The following is a 20,886-nucleotide window of genomic DNA, read 5'->3' as shown; positions in this document are numbered from 1 at the left end:
CGAAGCATGAATAAATTGGCTATATGAATAAAGATTTAATGTAGCCAAAGATTATAGGGTCCCCTAGGAAACACTGAACATTCCTTTTTGTTCCCACCCTGTCACAATAACTCATCCATGGCATTTTCATTCATTGTAATGTCAAACACTATTCAAAGTCCCCACCATTATTTATATTCTAATTATAGAATTATTAATAAACATTCTATTTCCATGATTCCAAAAGTTCACCCAAGGGTTTTGATCTAAATCGCAATTGCAACATTTGGTTAAAAATAAGGCCTAGTATTTTTGCCCATATCATGGCAGTGTGGAAATTATCTCAAATGAGTGCAGGAAATGCAGAAATTGATGGAAATGTAGGAAATTATTTTAGGTTGAAGTTGAACTGAACATTATAAAACAATCAGAATGGAGAAAGACCCATTGAAATCATTTAGAATATATGTGTTGCCACCCTAGGGTCACACTACTAATAAAGCAAATTTAGAACTTTTATTAATCAAAAACATAAAATATAGTGAAATACCGTCATACTGTCAAAAAATTTGAATAATGGCCATATCGCCCAGCCCTAGTAGGTACTATGCCAAGAAACCGATCAAACATGGTTATGCCATCCAAATAAATGCAGAAAAAAACAACAGACATTGAACATTAAGCTTCTGAGTAGAAGGTTTGCAAAATTCTGTACATTTCCCCAAATTCCTAGGTTTTTCTGAAAAAGCAAACAATGTTGAGAACGTTCTTAGAAATAGATTTCTAAAAAAAAAACTGAATTTAGGAACATTTCCAGAATTTTGTAATCCTGAGTGCGAGTAGCTCAAAAGTGTCCTACCTTGAACTCCTTCTCGATGTTGGCCAACTTGGTCAGTTCATTGCTGAGCTCCAGCGCGGTGAGCACCGGGTCCTCGCTAGACAGTGAAAGGTACGCCGGGCTAGCCAGGCCCCGGTAGGCATTGATGCGCAAACGTGAGTGGCTGAAAGCGTCTTTGCCCTGTTTCTCGGTGCATTCTGGGCACTTGCAAAAGTAGTCATGTGGCCGCTCAATGCGAGCGCCCTTCAACAGCAGCATGTGTACCACCTCGTACTTCTGGCAGTGTGCAGCCAGAATGATGGGGGTGATGTCGGGCGAGAAGCGTGTGCCATCCTCGTCATACGAGTAGAAGTCATCGTCCTGCAGCTCACACGGACTCCGCGTCAGCCGCTCGCTGGCTTGGAAGGATGGATGGGCCAAGATGGCTTCCACGATCCTAACATACCCTTTTGAGATAGCCAGGAGTAAGGCGTCACCGATGCGTGCCAGGTTGTCCCTCCGCAAGAGCAGTTCCATCACCTCCAGATGCTCGTTGCCCACCGCAAGCTGCAATGCATTCTGGCCCATGTAGTCCACACAGTTGACATTGAGCGTGGTGGACTCCTCCAGCATCTTGCGGACCACAGGGATGTTGCCATACTCGGCGGCGTCCAGAAAGCGCTCCTCCTCGGCGGTCATGCTGGTGGTGTGGTCGTTGAACATGAAGGCCGGCCCACGCATCGCTGGTCGACGACCCTTTTCCCGCGCCCCTGTCATCCGCCGGTGGGCGGGGAGCTCAAGTTCCGCCGCCCTTTTCCTTGCAGATACGGAGAAAACAACATCATGGTTACTTCCTCTGTGAAGAGCCTTGACTTTTGCAAACATACTTACCACCAAGTTTACTACCAAAGAAATAAGAAAATGGCCCCTCTACAAGTTAAAAAAAGCTGCTTTGTACTTCAACTATAAATAGATGACTACAGTTGTAGCCCTATTTTACAAAGTCTACTAAACGACCCTTCATCATTCAAAGAGACCAGTAATATAAGCTCGGAGCTAATGTTACGTTCTGGCATAAGGGCTCATCTAGGGTATCATCTTTGCTGTCTGCACAGTCTCTGTTGTTCCTTGACCCACAGCCACGTAATTCCACCACCCCTACTTTCACAACAGAATGGAGAGTGGCAGCCGGACAGCAGTGTATTCATTAGAACCCAGCCACCCCAGCCGTCTCAGTGAGAGGTGAGCCAGTGACAGAGCGCCACACATACTGAGTGAGAAAGCCTCCTGGCGTTAATAGCATTTTAATGAAACACAACAGATGCATGAGTAATACAACTACAGTTTGCACTGACATATCATGGGTTTCTCAGCCAGGTTTGAATCTGAGCAATTGCTCTTTCCAGAGATGAGAGTCATAGGCATAAGGCACATTCGATTACTTGTTTTTGATTTTGGCTTAATAATATGCAAGGGTATTTGGTACGTATTTGTACAAATCAAATAAAACGTTATTTGTCACATACACGTGTTTCGCAGATGTTACTGCGGGTGTACAGAAATGCTTGTGTTTCTAGCTCCAACAGTGCAGTAATATCTAACAAGGTTTTGTAGGTTTTGTATTGAACTCAATTTAATATCAAACAATTTTACAACAATACACACAACTCTAAAGTAAAGGAAAGGAATTAAGAATATATAAATCTTTGGAAGAGCAATGTCAGAGGCATAGACTAAGATACAATAGAATAGGATAGAATAGAATACAGTATATACAGTTGAAGTCAGAAGTTTGCATACACTTAGGTTGGATATTAAAACTCGTTTTTCAACTACTCCACACATTTCTTGTTAACACACTATAGTTTTGGCAAGTCGGTTAGGACATCTACTTTGTGCATGACAAGTGATTTTTCCAACAATTGTTCACAGAAAGATTATTTCACTTATCTGTATCACAATTCCAGTGGGTCAATTCCAGAAAATGATGTCATGGCTTTAGCAGCTTCTGACAGGCTAATTGACATAATTTGAGTCAATTGGAGTTGCGGTGAAACTGCTCAGGAAGGAGACACATTCTGTCTCCTAGAGATGAACGTACTTTGGTGCGAAAAGTGCATCTCAATCCCAGAACAACAGCAAAGGACCCTGTGAAGATGTTGGGGGAAACAGGTACAAAAGTATCTATATCCACAGTAAAACGAGTCCTATATTGACATAACCTGAAAGGCCGCTCAGCAAGGAAGAAGCCACTGCTCCAAAATCGCCATAAAAAGGCCAGACAACGGTTTCCAACTGCACATAGGGACAAAGATAGTACTTTTTGGAGTAAGGTCCTCTGGTCTGATGAAACAAAAATATAACTATTTGGCCATAAAGACCATCGTTATGTTTGGAGGAAAAATGGGGAGGCTTGCAAGCCGAAGAACACCATCCCAACTGTAAAGCACGAGGGTGGTAGCATCATATTGTGGGGGTGCTTTGCTGCAGGAGGGACTGGTGCACTTCACAAAATAGATGGCATCATGACGAAGGACAATTATGTGAATATATTGAAGCATGACATCTCAAGACATCAGTCAAGAATTAAAGCTTGGTCGCAAATGGGTCTTCCAAATGGACAATGACCCCAAGCATACTTCCAAAGTTGTGGCAAAATGGCTTTAGGACAACAAAGTCAAGGTATTGGAGTGGCCATCACAAAGCCCTGACCTCAATCCCATAGAAAATGTGTGGGCAGAACTGAAAAAGCATGTGTGAGCAAGGAGGCCTACAAACCTGACTCAGTTACACCAGCTCTGTCAGGAGGAATGGGCCAAAATTCACCCAACTTATTGTGGGAAGCTTGTGAAAGGCTACCTGAAACGTTTGACCAAAGTTAAACAATTTTAAGGCAATGCTACCAAATACTAATTGAGTGTATGTAATCTCCTGACCCACTGGGAATGTGAGGAACGAAATAAAAACTGAAATAAATCTCTCTCTACTATTATTCTGACATTTGACAGTCCTAAAATAAAGTGGTGATCCTAACTGACCTAAAACAGAGGATTAAATGTCAGGAATTGTGAAAAACTGAGTTTAATTGTTTTGGCTATGAAATATCTCTCTGTCACTCTCTTGCTTCTCCATTTTTTAAATTAATTTCTTCAAAACGGTTCAACTATTGTCTTTCTCTCTCTTTGAGTCAACTACTCACCACATTGTATACACTTCAGTGCTAGCTAACTGAGGCTTATGCTTTCAGTAGTGATTAATTATCTGATCCTTTGATTGTGAGGACATGTCAGTTCATGCTGCAAGAGCTCTGATAGGTTGGAGGATGTCCTCCGGAAGTTGTAATAATTACTGTTTAGTCTATGGAAGGGGGTGAGAACCATGACCCTCCTAAAAATCTAATCAAATCAAATTTTATTGGTCACATACACATACTTAGCAGATGTTATTGCGGGTGTAGCGAACTGCTTGTGTTCCTAGCTCCAACAGTGCAGTAGTATCTAACAAGGTTTTGTAGGCTTTGTATTGAACTCAATGTACCCAGAAGAGGACAGAAGCTAGCTGTGCTCCGGCTACACCATGGTGCTACCCTACAGAGTGCTGTGGAGGCTACTGTAGACCTTGATTTAAAACTGTGTTTTAATACATTTGGTGACGTGAATATATTTATAGTTTTATCTAAAAATGATATATTTTTTAGTTTTACAATTTACATTTTTATGAAATTCACTGGGGAGGATGGTCCTTCCCTTCCTCCTCTGGGGAGCCTGCACCGTTCTAAATGCATCCATTTGAGGCAAATGCTGTGGCAGAAAAAATTGGACTCCCATTTCTGAACAGGGGGAGGGTGTAAGTCAAAAAGTATTAATGCGAATAGAGTCCATACTTCTGATGCAAAATATCAACATTACAGAATGCATGCAAACGGAGAGGGAAAATACATGTTTCATAACATAACAACAAACAAACCAAGAAAAGGCTAATACACTGGTGTTAACTAGGCAAGTCAGTTAAGAACAAATTCTTATTTATAATGACGGCTTAGTAAAAGGTAAAAGGCCTACTGAGGGGGACGGGGGCTGGGATTAAAAATGAAAAAGTAGGACAAAACACATCATGACTCCTGTGGCGGGCTGGGCGCATTCACGTTGACTTCGGTCGCCAGTTGTATGGCTGGATTCCGGATTAAGCGAGCAGTGTATCAAGAAGCAGTGCGGCTTGGCAGGTCCGTGTTTCGAGGATGCATGGTTCTCGACCTTCGCCTCTCCCGAGTCCGTACGTGAGTTGCAGCGATGGAACAAGACTGTAACTGCCAATTGGAAATCACGAAATTGGGGATAAAAAGGGGTAAAAAGTAGAAAAAAAGAAAGATCGAATTTAAAAAAAAACAGAGTATACTGGGGGAGAAGGACACATCTGACCTAACGAAGGGCCGAGATACTCTTGACCTACCGAGGGGGCAAGATAGACTGGACCTACTGGGAAAGCAGGGAACTCTAGACTTACTTGAGGAAACACTTGGCCTACAAAGAAGACAGGAAACGTAAAACCCACAAGGGATGAATGCACAATCTTCTTCTTTAAGGTTTTATTGACATACTACATCCAAATAGGTGTATTGCTGCCACCTACTGGGTGGGGTAAAAACTGAGATCCTTTAACAAAAAATAAATAAACAATAAAAATAGGACACACTAATGTAATTTTTCAAAAAACTAAACAAAAGTTAATGTACTCCTTCACTTAGTAAAAAGTACTCAAGATTCCTACACAGGCTCTGAGGCCTGAGAGGGGAAGCATCTTCAGACAGTATACCCTGCGTTGTTTCAGCCGTGAAGTCCTGGAGATCCAAGAATCCTTTAGCCGCTTTGACAATGTCCAGTTTCTTACATTTTTGTTAGTTTGTCCTGTAAAATTAGTCACCTGCGCAGTAAATCAACCTTCATGGTTAGTGTTTCAGGATCTCTCAACCGACTGATATCCACAGACTGTTGGGCATCCACTGCCATAGCTTCACCATCTCTACTCGCTGCTTCGACAATTTTCACTGGCCCTGAATAGTAAACAGTAAACACACTGATAACTTAGTCGGCAGCCAAACTTCGGCATCGGGTAAAGTCAAAGGTACAGGCCTTTTTTACAGTCACAGCCGGTGGGGACACTGACTGGCCTGATACACTGCCTAAGAAAATGCCTGGACCTGACAAAGCCATTTAGTCACAGGTTCGGCCCCAACTAATTATACAATACAAAGGCCTCAATCGCTATTGTAAGTAGCCTTGTCAGAGTCTGAACGGCCCATAGTGCAGGAGCCTGTCTAATGTTTCTGTAGAGTAAGGCTGCTTAACGTACAAGTACACCTACTAGACAGTATGTTAGTCTATTGTGGGGCCTTATTATTGTACTAATTACTATTGTAGACCTACACTATTTCCATGACACTCCAGAGGATTTTAGTACACGTAAGCTGCAATGGGACTTTGAGTGACATTAGGTCAAGGACTACATTTTGATCAGGACTACATTTTGAACAGGTCTGTTAATTACATTCATTAATAAAATCACTGGTCCTGTAGCTTGTCTGATATACCTTAAGTCCTAAAGAAAGCATATGCCAGGTCAGAATTTGTCCAATTTTGTCAGGAAAGGGAAATATTACCACTGTGCTGGAACAAACTACCAAAGAGTTTTGTTTTGACAATACAGTTGCTTTGCACCATAATTAGAACCCCAATCCAATGTGTAAAAATGTGTAAAAACACATACAGTAGTAGGATTGAGCCATCAAGTAGTAGTGTTGCGAGGTTAAATAAAATGACTACTAAGTGCCTATTAAGTGCCCAAAAAAGTCACAGGGTTAACCGTAGCATAAGTCCCCTTGTTGTGTGCAACAAGGGAGGGGCAATTCAATGCAAGCTTCACTTGAACAAAGAAAATGATAAAACATTTCTAGCCTGTCTATCTATGGGTAACAGGGTTATCGTGTTGTGCTCAACCTGCTCAGTTTTCCACCACAAAACACCGGAAAATGGCCAAAAAAGGTAGAACCAGCTCACCTACTTTTACACTATGATTTGACTATTAGATGTTAACTGTTTCATTTGAAAAAATGATTTTAAAAGTAATAGTTTCACCAGAAGTTGGTGCAGGCAGCACAACGAATCGCCTGAGACACGCTGCCTGCCCTCCCAGACATCTACAGCACCCGGTGTCAAAGGAAGGCCAAGAAGGACCTCAGCCACAGACTGTTCACTTCGCTACCGTCTGACAGACGTAGACAGTACAGGTGCATCAGAGCCAAGACTAAAAAACAGATTCTATTACCAGGCCATCAGACTGTTGAACAGTCACCACTAACCGTCTACCAGGTGATGCACACTCACACAAACACACACAAGCCATCACACACACATCATATTCACAAACACACGCACGCACGTACACACACACACCCAACACTGCTATATGCTAGAGACATTGAACTTCCTGTTTCACACCGTGAATTTAAATACTATAATCCCGACGTAGCTCATCATAATATTTCTATTACTGTACATTGTATTTTAGTTACACTGTTTATACACACTGCATATGTATTTATACACTGGATTCGTGATATTGCTTAATCTAATATACAGTATCTACTGCTGTACATTCTTAGCTGATATTGTGCAAATTCTCCCGGTGTACATATGTATAGATTGCATTTGATTACTGATACAGTGCTATATGGGTGGTTAATCAGATTTGTCCATCCGTTCTTCATTTCATGTCTTTTTTTATTTTCTTACATTTAATTGTTTGACATTTTACTGCAATGTTAGGAGCTAGTAACATAAGCATTTCGTTGCACCCGCTACAACACCTGATAAACTGTGCACTCAGCCAATAAACTTTGATTTGATATTAAAACAAGAGTTCAGTTCACATAACAGGGTTGACCTTAAAATGAGGGATAGGTTGTCTTTCTATATATATATATTTTTTTTAACCTTGAATCACTAATCTTCAGAAATGACTTTGTCAAAGCAACAACATACCTATGGCTTTACAATGATGTTGAAAACTTGGATAAATGTTGGGATTAAGTGGGTTAAAATATTCCCAGAATTCACAGTGGATGTCACACTGAGAGGCATGTCAAAATGCTAATATTTTGGGGGGCACTTTAGCAAGTATTTATTCAACCAGTTTCTATTCTGATTCAATCAATTTTCCATATGGTCCATAATAAAGAGGACTTCATTGAATAGATCAAGCTTTTTAAAATTCTATATTTGTGCACAATATCCACTTAAAATATCAAAGAGATGCCAAAGGCACTCATTTCGTGGAATGACCCAGTTCACATTCTTCATGTTTTGTTTTTGTCTAGGATTTTTTTTTTTTTACATAAAGACAACGGGAGGTCTTGGAAGGTCACAGATGATCTTCTCAGAGGACAAATGTCACTGCCTGGAGAAATTCATGACCTTTAATTCCTGGGTGGTCGAGGTCCAACAATACCCACTGACAGAGTACAAGAAAGTATCTTCTGCTGAAAATACTGTCCGAATTCTGTGCCTCTCTCACTATTCTACACACGCAAGTGGCTATTGTGTTGCCATATTGAGAGATCACAAAAAAAATAATCCATGGACTGAAGAAATACAGTGTATAAATTCTACTCATTCTAATTCTATTGGGTCTCCATAGCCTGAGTGCCAGTCTGGTTGTGATATCATGCCAATTCCTTGTCACTGATTGTCATGCCAAACAATGAGCTTGACAATCAGCAATGGAGTTGGTAAGAGCACAAACAAATCAGAGACCAGGCTAGGGTCTCTACACCTAAGACGCAAATCACATGAAAGCAAGGCATGGTAGGTCTACTGTTTGACAGGTTCATTTTAAAGTATTTCTACTGACTTTTCAAACGTCATTTTTAATATAAGCCATAAAATCAGCTTAGCCTGACAATGTAAGGTGGCACCAGCTCGCTAATCATCAAAAACACCCAAAACACATAGAGTTTACGTCCATAGTTAGAAGGACGTTAAACACTGCATGACTTACCAAAGGACTGTGCTAGATGAAAAGTGGCTTCAGAAAGTATTCACACCCCCATCATTATTTACACATTTTGTTGTGTTACAGCTTGAATTTATATTAAATCAATTAGATTTAGATTTTGTTTCACTGGCCTACACAATACCCCATCATGTCAAATTGGAATTATGTTTTTAGAATTTTTTACAAATTAATAAAAAATGAAAAGCAGATACGTCTCGAGTCAATAGGTATTCAACCCCTTTGTTATGACAAGCCTAAATAAGTTCAGGAGTAAAAATGTGATTGACAAGTTACATAATAAGTTGCATGGACTCACTCTGTGTTGCAATAGTGTTTATCAAGATTTTTGAATGACTACCTCATATCTATACCCAACACATACAATGATATGTAAGGTCCCTCAGTGGAGCAGTGGATCTCAAATATAGATTCAACTACAAAGACCAGAGAGGTTTTCCAATACCTCGCAAAGCAAGTCACCTATTAGTAGATGGGTAAAAAAAAGCAGATATTGAATATCCCTTTGTGCATGGTGAAGTTATTAATTACACATTGGATGGTGTATAAATACACCCAGTCACTACAAAGATACAGGCGCCCTTCCTAACTCAGTTGCCAGAGAGGAAGGAAACTACTCAGAGATTTCACCATGATGTCAATGCTGACTTTAAAACCATTACAGAGTTTAATGGCTGTAATAGGAGATAACTGAGGATGGATCGACAACATTGTAGTTACTACACAATACTAACCTAAATTACAGAGTGAAAAGTGAAAAGAAAAAAGCCTGTACAGAATAAAAATATTACAAAACATGCATCCTGTTTGTAATAAGACACTAAAGTAAAACTGAATTTTTTGGGGGCAAAGAAATTAACTTCATGTATTAAGGACATAAGGGCAAAGTGTTATGTTTGGGGCAAATCCAACACAACACATGTTATGGGTATGCTTGTCATCAGCAGGACTAGGGAGTTTTTTAGGATAATAAGAAACAGAATAGGGCTAAGCACAGGCAAAATCCTGTTAGGATCACCACTTTATTTTAAGAATGTCAAATGTCAGAATAATAGTAGAGAGAATGATTTAATACAGCTTTTATTTCTTTCATCACATTCCCAGTGGGTCAGAAGTTAACAAACACTAAATTAGTTGGTAGCATTGTATTTAAATTGTTTAACTTGAGTCAAATGTTTCGTGTAGCCTTCCACAAGCTTCATCCAATAAGTTGGGTGAATTTTGGCCCATTCCTCCTGACAGAGCTGGTGTAACTGAGTCAGGTTTGTCGGCCTCCTTGCTCGCACAGGCTTTTTCAGTTCTGCCCACAAATGTTTTATAAGATTGAGGTCAGGGCTTTGTGATGGCCACTCCAATACCTTGACTTCGTTGTCCTTAAGCCATTTTGCCACAACTTTGGAAGTATGCTTGGGGTCATTGTCCATTTGGAAGACCTATTTGCGACCAAGCTTCAACTTCCTGACTAATATCTTGAGATGTTGCTTCAATATATCCACATAATTGTCCTTTGTCATGATGCCATCTATTTTGTGAAGTGCACCAGTCCCTCCTGCAGCAAAGCACCCCCACAACATGATGCTACCACCCCCATGCTTCACGGTTGGGAAGGTGTACTTCAGCTTGCAAGCCTCCCCCTTTTCCCTCCAAACATAACGACGGTCATTATGTCCAAAAAGTTATGTCTTTGTTTCATCGGACCAGAGGACATTTCTCCAAAAAGTACCATCTTTGCCCCCATGAGCAGTTGCAAACCGTGTTCTTACTTTTTTTATGGCGGTTTTGGAGCAGTGGCTTCTTTCTTGCTGAGCGGCCTTTCAGGTAATGTCGATATAGGACTCGTTTTACTGTGGCTATAGATAGATACTTTTGTACTGCTGTTTCCTTCAGCATCTTCACAAGGTCCTTAGCTGTTGTTCTGGGATTGATGTGCACTTTTCGCACCAAAGTACGTTCAACTCTTGGAGACAGAACGCGTCTCCTTCCTGAGCGGTATGACAGCTGCATGGTCCCATGGTGTTTATACTTGCGTATATTGTTTGTACATAATGAACGTGGTACCTTCAGGCATTTGGAAATTGCTCCCAAGGATGAACCAGACTTGTGGAGGTCTACAATTCTTTTTTGAGATCATGACTGATTTCTTTTGATTTTGATGTCAAGCAGAGGCACTGAGTTTGAAGGCCTTGAAATACATCCACATGTACACCTCCAATTGACTCAAATGATGTCAATTAGCCTATCAGAAGCTTCTAAAGCCATGACATCATTTTCTGGAATTTTCCAAGCTGTTTAAAGGCACAGTCAACTTAGTGTATGTAAACTTCTGACCCACTGGAATTGTGATACAGTGACTTCTAAGTGAAATAATCTGTCTGTAAACAATTGTTGCAAAAATTACTTGTGTCATGCACAAAGTAGACTTGCCAAACTATAGTTTGTTAACAAGAAATTTGTGGAGTGGTAGAAAAAAGAGCTTTAATGACTCCAACCTAAGCGTATGTAAACTTCCGACTTCAACTGTATATACACAAAAACTACGTGGACACCACATCAAATTAGTGGATTTGGCTGCTTCAGACACACAAAATCGAGCACGCAGCCATGCAATCTCCATAGATCAATATTGTCAGTAGAACGGCTTTACTGAAGAGCTCAGAAACTTTCTATGTGGCACCGTCATAGGATGCCACCTTTACAACAAGTCAGTTTGTCAAATTTCTGCCCTGCTAGAGCTGCCCCGGTCAATTGTAAGTGCTGTTATTGTGAAGTTGAAACATCTAGGAGCAACAACAGCTCAGCCGCGAAGTGGTAAGCCACACAAGCTCACAGAATGGGACAACTTAAGATGATCTTAAAAATGATCTGTCCTCGGTTGCAACACTTACTACCGAGTTCCAAACTGTGTAAAGCTTTCCACCATTGGACTCTGGAGCAGTGGAAATGCGTTCTCTGGAGTGATGAATCACGCTTCCCCATCTGGCAGTCCGACGGACGAATCAGGGTTTGGCGGTTGCCAGGAGAACGCTACCTGCCCAAATGCATAGTGCCAACTGAAAGGTTTAGTTGAGGAGGAATAATGGTCTGGGGCTGTTTTTCATGGTTCGGGCTAGGCCCCTTTACTTCCAGTGAAGGGAAATCTTAACGCTACAGCATACAATGACATTCTACACGATTCTGTGCTTTCAACTTTGTGGCAAGAGTTCGGAGAAGGCCCTTTCCTGTTGCAGCATGACAATGCTCCCATGCACAAAGCGAGGTCCATACAGAAACGGTTTGTCCAGATCGGTGTGGAAGAACTTGACTGGCCTACACAGAGCCCTGACCTCAACCCCATTGAACACCTTTGGGATGAATTTGAACGCCGACTGTGAGCCAGACCTAATCGTCCAACATCAGTGCCTGATCTCACTAATGCTCTTGTGGCTGAATGGAAGCAAATCCCCACAGCAATGTTCCAACATCTAGTGGAAAGCTTTCCCAGAACAGTAGAGGCTGTTATTGAAGCAAAGGGGGGGGGGCAACTCCATTTAATGGCCATGATATTGTAATGAGATGTTTGACGAGCAGGTGTCCACATACATTTGGTCATGTAGTGTATGTAGGCTACATGTCGGCTTACATGCTGACAACACCGCTTGCGTCGCAAAATAAATGTACACAAAAAATGTTATTCAATCATTGTACCCAAGAAGAAGAAGCCTGATTGAGGAGAGATTACTAGAAACAAACTCTGTTTCCCCTTTTATCTGTGGATTAATTGTAGGAGTAGAGGACCTTGTGCATTTCAGGTAAGATGACAACCCAATGTTAATATCCCAGGGCAAATTTGCAAGCAACAGCAAGCTAGCTAGCTAAATTGCCATACATGTTTAATGCTTTTCGAACTGTCCCCAAATTAATATAGTTGGCTCAGAGTTCGTTTTGATTTTTCAACCTGTGTGTCCTGATCGCGTCTGGTGTGGGTGGACAAAACGAACATGCGATGGCGCACGCGGACGCGGTCTAGTCAGCATGTCATGCATTATCAACCAAACTGACGCTCTCTTGTCTGCACAATGTCATGTGTGACAAGCGAACGAAGTGGCGCAAGTATTGTCACAAACGCTGCCAATGTCCAAAAAAATGCAGCTAGATTACGACAATAGGATATAATTCTACATTTGGGTTTGGCCCAAAACAACACCATTGCACTATTAGCTACCAGGTTAAAAGCTTCGTATTGGAGGACTTTATATGACATGTCAGTGCAACAAATGTGAATAGTCTTGATCTTCGAAGAGCGCATGACAAGTTATGATTTTTCATTGGACCAAAGGCAGAAAAGTATATTTAAAGTAGCCCGTGTCATAAAATAATAATTCATGAAATTTCTACAGTTTTAAGTAAACATGTTAATCCACAGTTCCCGTGCCCACGTTATCAAGCCTAAAATGAGTTCTCCATAGACAGTAGGCTAGTTTACTCACATATTATAAGCACAATATCCCGACGAGTTCCGGACTTGTTGAACGGGTATTAGGTCATGTTCATTCACACCGTCGTTTTCCTCTATCCAGCACTGTCCTCTTCGAAGAACGATACTCTCTTGTGATACTTTCTGGCCTTCGTTAAGATATGGGCTGTAGTGACTCTCTCTCTCTCTGTCTCTCTCTACTGTCTCATTTTTATGTGTGACAAAGTTCCGAAGTCAGCACGTCAGTTTGGGCTTCAGAATGAAGCCGGCGTGTGCTTGAGTTCTCAGCCAGGCTACCGTCTATTTCCCCAGGTCGTCGTACAACTCCGGGCTAGTTTGCAAAAGTGGATTGAATGGGAGGTGGTAGTGGTCCAGCCCATTTCTGCCAAATGAACGCTCATCATTCACTGTCTTCATCTTTACCACTGCCACCACCACGGCTAGGCTACTAAAATCACACAAATAACAGGTGAAGTGTTTGCCTTGGTACTGAAAGATGTTTGCTTGCTTTCCATTATTGCTAGAGAGAGCTGTTGGTTTGATGTGGCGCTCAGCCATCTGAATACCAAGTGCAGCACTCTTACAGCAATCTAATTTGTTTCTCAGTATCTAGAGTGGTTCTAATTTCTTCTGAAAGTATGTATGCATGGTGACACCATATCCCCAAAGGAACTGTTACATGATTCAAACAGGCATACTGTACATTAAATATGCAGACAGTAAACGGTAGATATAAAAGGCTTAATTACTGGCCACCTCTGTGGGGGATGTGTGAAATGTTTGCGTCCAAAGGTCGCGAGTGACAATATAAAAAACGCTATAGTAGACCATAAAACTCATTTTAAAAATGATATATCAAAATATATTTAAAGTATAAATCGTTGGTGGACGATTAGGACCCCTTTAGGAATATAAAAAAAATATGACAAAATGATTTTATAAAATTGTGATTTTGGCCTTTACTACTAAAGCTCATAGAAACACATTGAATAACACATTCAAGGACAGTCAAAAAAATTATCAGAAGAAATAAGGTTTTGAAGTGTCTGTCCTAAATCTAGGAGATATTTTTAACACATAATTATTTAACCCCATTTTTTGGGGTAGGCACAAAACTACCTTCACACTTCCATTTGTCTTTTAAAACTGGTGCTGGTTACCTTCAGACGGGTCCCATGACACTTGTGGTCCCTGAGCAAAACGGATGGATTTTGATGAGATTTTTTTTGCACTGGTGCGTCAATTGACTCTAGGGGGTTAAATGCGGCTGAGATGCAATAAAAATATATTGCATAGAGCGGTGCACAATTGTCCCAGCGTCATCCGGGTTAGGGGAGGGTTTGGCCCGGGGGCTTTACTTAGCTCATCGCGCTCTAGCTACTTGTGGCAGCCGGGTGCCTGCAAACCAATTTCGGTCGTCAGTTAAATGGTGTTTCCTCCAAGATATTGGTGCAGCTTTCCTCCGGGTTAATCGAGTGGGTGATTAAGAAGTGCGGCTTGTCGGGTCATGTTTCAGGGGATGCATGACTCAACCTTCGCCTCTGCCGAGCCGGTTGGGGAGTTGCAGCAACGAAACAAGATCGCAATTGGATATCACAAAATTGGGGAGAAAAAGGGGATACATTTTTTGTTGTTATAATATTGTCAATATTGCAATTTTGCAGTGGTGGAAAAAGTAACAAATTGTCATTCTTGAGTAAAAGTAAAGATACCTTAATAGAAAATGACTCAGGTAAAAGTTAGCAAAATACTATTTGAGAAAAAGTCAAAATACTTTAAAGTATTTTTACTTAAGTACTTTACGTCGCTGCAATTTTGATGTGAATCCGATTAATTATGTTGAAAACCCATGGCAAGACATACAGCTGTCATTTCAGCACCAAAGACAGATCAATTCAACACAGCAGAGCGCTGTTCATCTCAGACCCATGAACAGCTCCACTAAGTACCAAATTGGCCATTCATCAACATAGACAGCAAGGTGTACTATAGTACCGTGTTGGCTACTATTACAGTGCCATGGACAATGCCACTAAGTACCATGTTGGCACCATAGATAGCTCGGTGTACTATAGCTCAATTGTGTCTCCCATTTCAGCACCATGGACAAGTCGGCTCCCCACACCTGGTCATTTCAGTTCCCTGGACCGCTCCTCTCACCGCAGTAGTCTGCTCACCGAGGACAGCACCGCAGCATTTCTTACTCAGCACACCTGTGCAGCTGATCAGCATTTGTCTGCCCATCCAGACTATATGGTACAAAGTGAGCTAAGCTATTTCGTTTACTCCAATTCAACACCAAGGGGTTGGAGGATATACTCACTTGCATGCTGCAAGTGTCTGTCTTGGGAAACATTAACTTTCTCAGACAACCAACATATCATCCTATGCAGCGATTTGCAGCACAGTGCAGATGGCACCACTGCTAAAATATGTAAGGGATTCAAATCAATATGCTGGGTTTGAATTATTGTGCAACTGCATGACTCATTAATAAACCAATGCCAGGTAATCAGATCATATTTTGAGGGTGGACAGCAGTCATAGGCAGTCATGAGTCACTCGAAGGCTGCTTAGAAGAAGTAGGATGTGACAATAGAGAGCTGCCACTCTCAGATCTCACAACCTCTATGCTGTGTCTTCTGATGAGGACAAAGAACACAACAGCCACCGGAGGAGTCCAGGGGGTCCAGAGCAGGAAGAGGAAGATCGACATCCTGTCATCCCTGGCAGAAAGGATATAATTGATGGTGTTCCTAGCACCTCGAACATCAACGCAAGCAGAGAAATCACTGTGGGCACACATTTGGGCCAGTGCCAAGTTGGTGTTCTGACTCAAATCGTTCAACATATGCTGCTAACTGGATTGAAGTTCATGGACAATATGAATGGACATATCAGAAGGTGCATTGGGTACTGGAAGAATGGAGACTAGGTTCCGACATATTACTAGTTTGTTGTACGGCATTACTGAGCTCACTGCAGTTTATGGAAAGTATTTGCTTTTCCTACCCTCAGCTGTGGGGTGGCCGGTATAAAATGCACCAGCAATAATTATATATCAATCATATGAGCTATAGTAGCCTAAATAAAAAAATATCACTTCTCACATGTACTGTACAGACATGTATGCTCCATAGGTCCCCAATGAGTGTGATAACTCCAGGCTTGACCATGTGAAGGCTAGAACACTGATGTTGCCATCCAACCAGCTACCAGGCTGTCCTTTGGGTTTTAATTTTTCCATTAACATGATTAGCACATATCCCTCTGTGCTCCCTCTAAAAATAAGGGGAGTTAGCCAATAAACAGAGAGACCGCCTGCAGCATAACCAGACCTCTATTGATGTACTGATGCAATGGTTCACTCGAAGGATTGACTGGTTACAGCTCTTCTATTGCTGTGTGTGGCCCATTTGACACAAGAGGCTCTGCGTGGCTGTGTCTTGAAGTGTGGAATATGTCTCAGTCAGACAGAACCGTCTGTTTTTTGGGGGCTCCACAACATGGTGAGAGTCCTCTTGTCTTAAAGCATCTGACAGATCGTGTTACAACATTTTTGAGTTGGTGGATTTTTGATGCCCTCTAAAGAAGTTATAATTGAGAACAGGAGGTGAACTGTAGTGTTTGGACAGTATTTTGGCTGGTGTTTTGTATTAGAGAGAGGTTTGATCAGTCTGTTGGGCACCGGGCTTGTTCCAGCATTATGGTGTGTCTTGGAAGTCTTAGATCGCAGTGAATGGTGCGAAGCAGGAGCCAAATTTGCAGCAGGAATTTTACAGGTAGCGAGTGATATCAGAATGAGCTTAAATGGGAAAGCCAATTCCTAAATCAACTGTAAACTCCCTCCATTCAGATGAGTTAACGCAGCACCTATTTAGCCATTGCCTGGCATTGCTTGATTAATTTACAACTGCCAGTGTGACCCACCGGGTTTCAAACCCACGACTCCTTTTTACTACAAGACTGTGTTAGCCCACTGAGCTAAAGCCTATACATTAGCTTGGCAAGCTAAATCAAGTCATCAGGTCTCAAGCAAGGTTAATCATCAAACAAAGGTGGTTCACTAAAAAAATAAGAAAAACAAGAAGAAGAATATTATTTCCATTATCTTCCAGAGAAGACAAAATGTTCATTTTGCTCACAAACACCTCCGTTACACTGACAGGCGATTGATTGATACATCTTCATAATTTCCAAACCATTTTCCACACTTTGACGCAGGCAGATTCATGCAAACGCGTGCTTGCAGCTGACAGCTTCTAAGAGGTTAGGACAGCTCTTATTAATAAGGTCTTCCAAATGGTTTATTGAAAGGACTAAAGGGCTTAATAAGTTTTAGGCATATCTTTTATTCTTACCCCTAAATGCCTTATTATAAATGTTCTTTTATGGACCCTTAAAATTAAGTGAACCCTTCCTAGTGGTGAATGAATAGATACATATATTAGACAAAGGAATTCATTGAATGAATTCCTTATAGATGACCATTGGTTTATATAATACCTTATAACTACATATTTAAAATGAGTGTATTTTAAGTTTTCCCCCCCCTGCCTACTCATCTAAATGAAGAAAACTGAGAGAGACTGACAGTTCCTTTAATGTTTTGACTGTGTAATACATCCAAAGGCTAGATTAAGGAACTGAATTCAACATACAACGTTCTTTGTTCATGAAAGAACTAGTTTATGTGGATGCGGATAGGTTTCCTGTGTTGTGGTTCGTTGGACAGTGCGGCACGTGAATGCGTATCTTTTTGCCAAGAAGTGGTGCCTTTCAGCGAATGAAATAAGGAGGGCTTTCCAACCTTCAGTGCGGGTGGCTATGTAATGTAATCCGACACCATAGTCACTTGCTACTACAGCTCAAACTCACTAGCTGGGCTGAAGAGACTGAGATTCAGAAGTGAATAAACATTGATAAAACAATTAAAATACACAGCAAGTCCCCGAATTGACCTTTACAATAATACATGATGACTTGTGTTTAGTAAAAAGCACTGCACATATGTCTAGTAGATGGCTATTGCTAGGGCTGTTGTGGTGAACCACACCGGCGGTCATGAGTAATGAAGGCAGTCAAATTTCAAGTGACCGTTTAATCACGGTTATTAGGCTTCTCCAAGCTCTGATGCTGCTGATGGTCATTAGTAGCCTACCAAACTTGCTAACTGCCTGGTACTCAGCACTCTATTGTCCCTCTAATCACTCTATCAATGCAAATGTGATCGAAAATCTTATCAAACACTTCATGAGAGCTCATATGCTCATGTTATGTAACATTTCTATAGGATATGCTATTGTGCGAGAAAACAAATCAAATCAAATTTTATTTGTCACATACACATGGTTAGCAGATGTTAGTGCGAGTGTAGCGAAATGCTTGTGCTTCTAGTTCCGACAATGCAGTAATAACCAACAAGTAATCTAGCTAACAATTCCAAAACTACTACCTTATAGACAAGTGTAAGGGGATAAAGAATATGTACATAAAGATATATGAATGAGTGATGGTACAGAGCGGCATAGGCAAGATACAGTAGATGGTATTGAGTGCAGTATATACATACTGTATGAGATGAGTATGTAAACAAAGTGGCATAGTTAAAGTGGCTAGTGATACATGTATTACATAAAGATGCAGTAGATGATATAGAGTGCAGTATATACATATACATATGAGATGAGTAATGTAGGGTATGTAAACATTATATCAGGTAGCATTGTTTAAAGTAGCTAGTGATATATTTTACATCATTTCCCATCAATTCCCATTATTAAAGTGGCTGGAGTTGAGTCAGTGTGTTGGCAGCAGCCACTCAATGTTAGTGGTGGCTGTTTAACAGTCTGATGGCCTTGAGATAGAAGCTGTTTTTCAGTCTCTTGGTCCCAGCTTTGATGCACCTGTACTGACCTCGCCTTCTGGATGATAGCGGGGTGAACAGGCAGTGGCTCGGGTGGTTGTTGTCCTTGATGATCTTTATGGCCTTCCTGTGACATCGGGTGGTGTAGGTGTCCTGGAGGGCAGGTAGTTTGCCCCAGGTGATGCGTTGTGCAGACCTCACTACTCTCTGGAGAGCCTTACGGTTATGGGGGGAGCATTTGCCGTACCAGGCGGTGATACAGCCCGACAGGATGCTCTCGATTGTGCATCTGTAGAAGTTTGTGAGTGCTTTTGTTGACAAGCCAAATTTCTTCAGCCTCCTGAGGTTGAAGAGGCGCTGCTGCGCCTTCTTCACGATGCTGTCTGTGTGGGTGGACCAATTCAGTTTGTCTGTGATGTGTACGCCGAGGAACTTAAAACTTACTACCCTCTCCACTACTGTTCCATCGATGTGGATAGGGGGGTGTTCCCTCTGCTGTTTCCTGAAGTCCACAATCATCTCCTTAGTTTTGTTGACGTTGAGTGTGAGGTTATTTTCCTGACACCACACTCCGAGGGCCCTCACCTCCTCCCTGTAGGCCGTCTCGTCGTTGTTGGTAATCAAGCCTACCACTGTTGTGTCTTCCGCAAACTTGATGATTGAGTTGGAGGCATGCGTAGCCACGCAGTCGTGGGTGAACAGGGAGTACAGGAGAGGGCTCAGAACGCACCATTGTGGGGCCCCAGTGTTGAGGATCAGCGGGGTGGAGATGTTGTTGCCTACCCTCACCACCTGGGTGCGGCCCGTCAGGAAGTCCAGTACCCAGTTGCACAGGGCGGGGTCGAGACCCAGGGTCTCGAGCTTGATGACGAGCTTGCAGGGCACTATGGTTTTAAATGCCGAGCTGTAGTCGATGAACAGCATTCTCACATAGGTATTCCTCTTGTCCAGATGGGTTAGGGCAGTGTGCAGTGTGGTTGAGATTGCATCGTCTGTGGACCTATTTGGGCGGCAAGCAAATTGGAGTGGGTCTAGGGTGTCAGGTAGGGTGGAGGTGATATGGTCCTTGACTAGTCTCTCAAAGCACTTCATGATGACGGAAGTGAGTGCTACGGGGCGGTAGTTGTTTAGCTCAGTTACCTTAGCTTTCTTGGGAACAGGAACAATGGTGGCCCTCTTGAAGCATGTGGGAACAACAGACTGGGATAGGGATTGATTGAATATGTCCGTAAACACACCGGCCAGCTGGTGTGCGCATGCTCTGAGGGCGCGGCTGGGGATGCCGTCTGGGCCTGCAGCCTTGCGAGGGTTGACACGTTTAAATGTTTTCCTCACGTCGGCTGCAGTGAAGGAGAGTCCGCATGTTTTAGTTGCGGGCAGTGTCAGTGGCACTGTATTGTCCTCAAAGCGGGCAAAAAAGCTATTTCGTCTGCCTGGGAGCAAGACATCCGGGGCTGGTTTTCTTTTTGTAATCCGTGATTGACTGTAGACCCTGCCACATACCTCTTGTGTCTGAGCCGTTGAATTGAGATTCTACTTTGTCTCTATACTGACGCTTAGCTTGTTTGATTGCCTTGCGGAGGGAATAGTTACACTGTTTGTATTCGGTCATGTTTCCAGTCACCTTGCCCTGATTAAAAGCAGTGGTTCGCGCTTTCAGTTTCACACGAATGCTGCCATCAATCCACGGTTTCTGGTTTGGGA

At 42.0% G+C, this 20,886-nt stretch overlaps 1 protein-coding gene across 1 annotated transcript in view; it reads right to left on the bottom strand.

The window, feature by feature from the left end:
* The window catches only part of LOC112257103 (short transient receptor potential channel 3), a 67,874-nt gene extending 66,194 nt beyond the window's left edge, over window positions 1-1,680 (bottom strand). The window contains exon 1 of the mRNA XM_024430672.2: window positions 839-1,680. Coding sequence (XP_024286440.1) covers window positions 839-1,573 — 735 coding nt within the window. The 5' untranslated portion in view covers window positions 1,574-1,680. The remainder of the gene's footprint in view (window positions 1-838) is intronic.
* Between the last annotated feature and the right edge of the window lie 19,206 nt (window positions 1,681-20,886).

Source organism: Oncorhynchus tshawytscha, linkage group LG08 (genome assembly GCF_018296145.1).
Source record: "Oncorhynchus tshawytscha isolate Ot180627B linkage group LG08, Otsh_v2.0, whole genome shotgun sequence".
Classification (NCBI taxonomy): Eukaryota; Metazoa; Chordata; class Actinopteri; order Salmoniformes; family Salmonidae; genus Oncorhynchus; species Oncorhynchus tshawytscha.
Note: the sequence above shows the minus strand (reverse complement) of the source record. Positions and strands in the feature narration are given on the sequence as shown.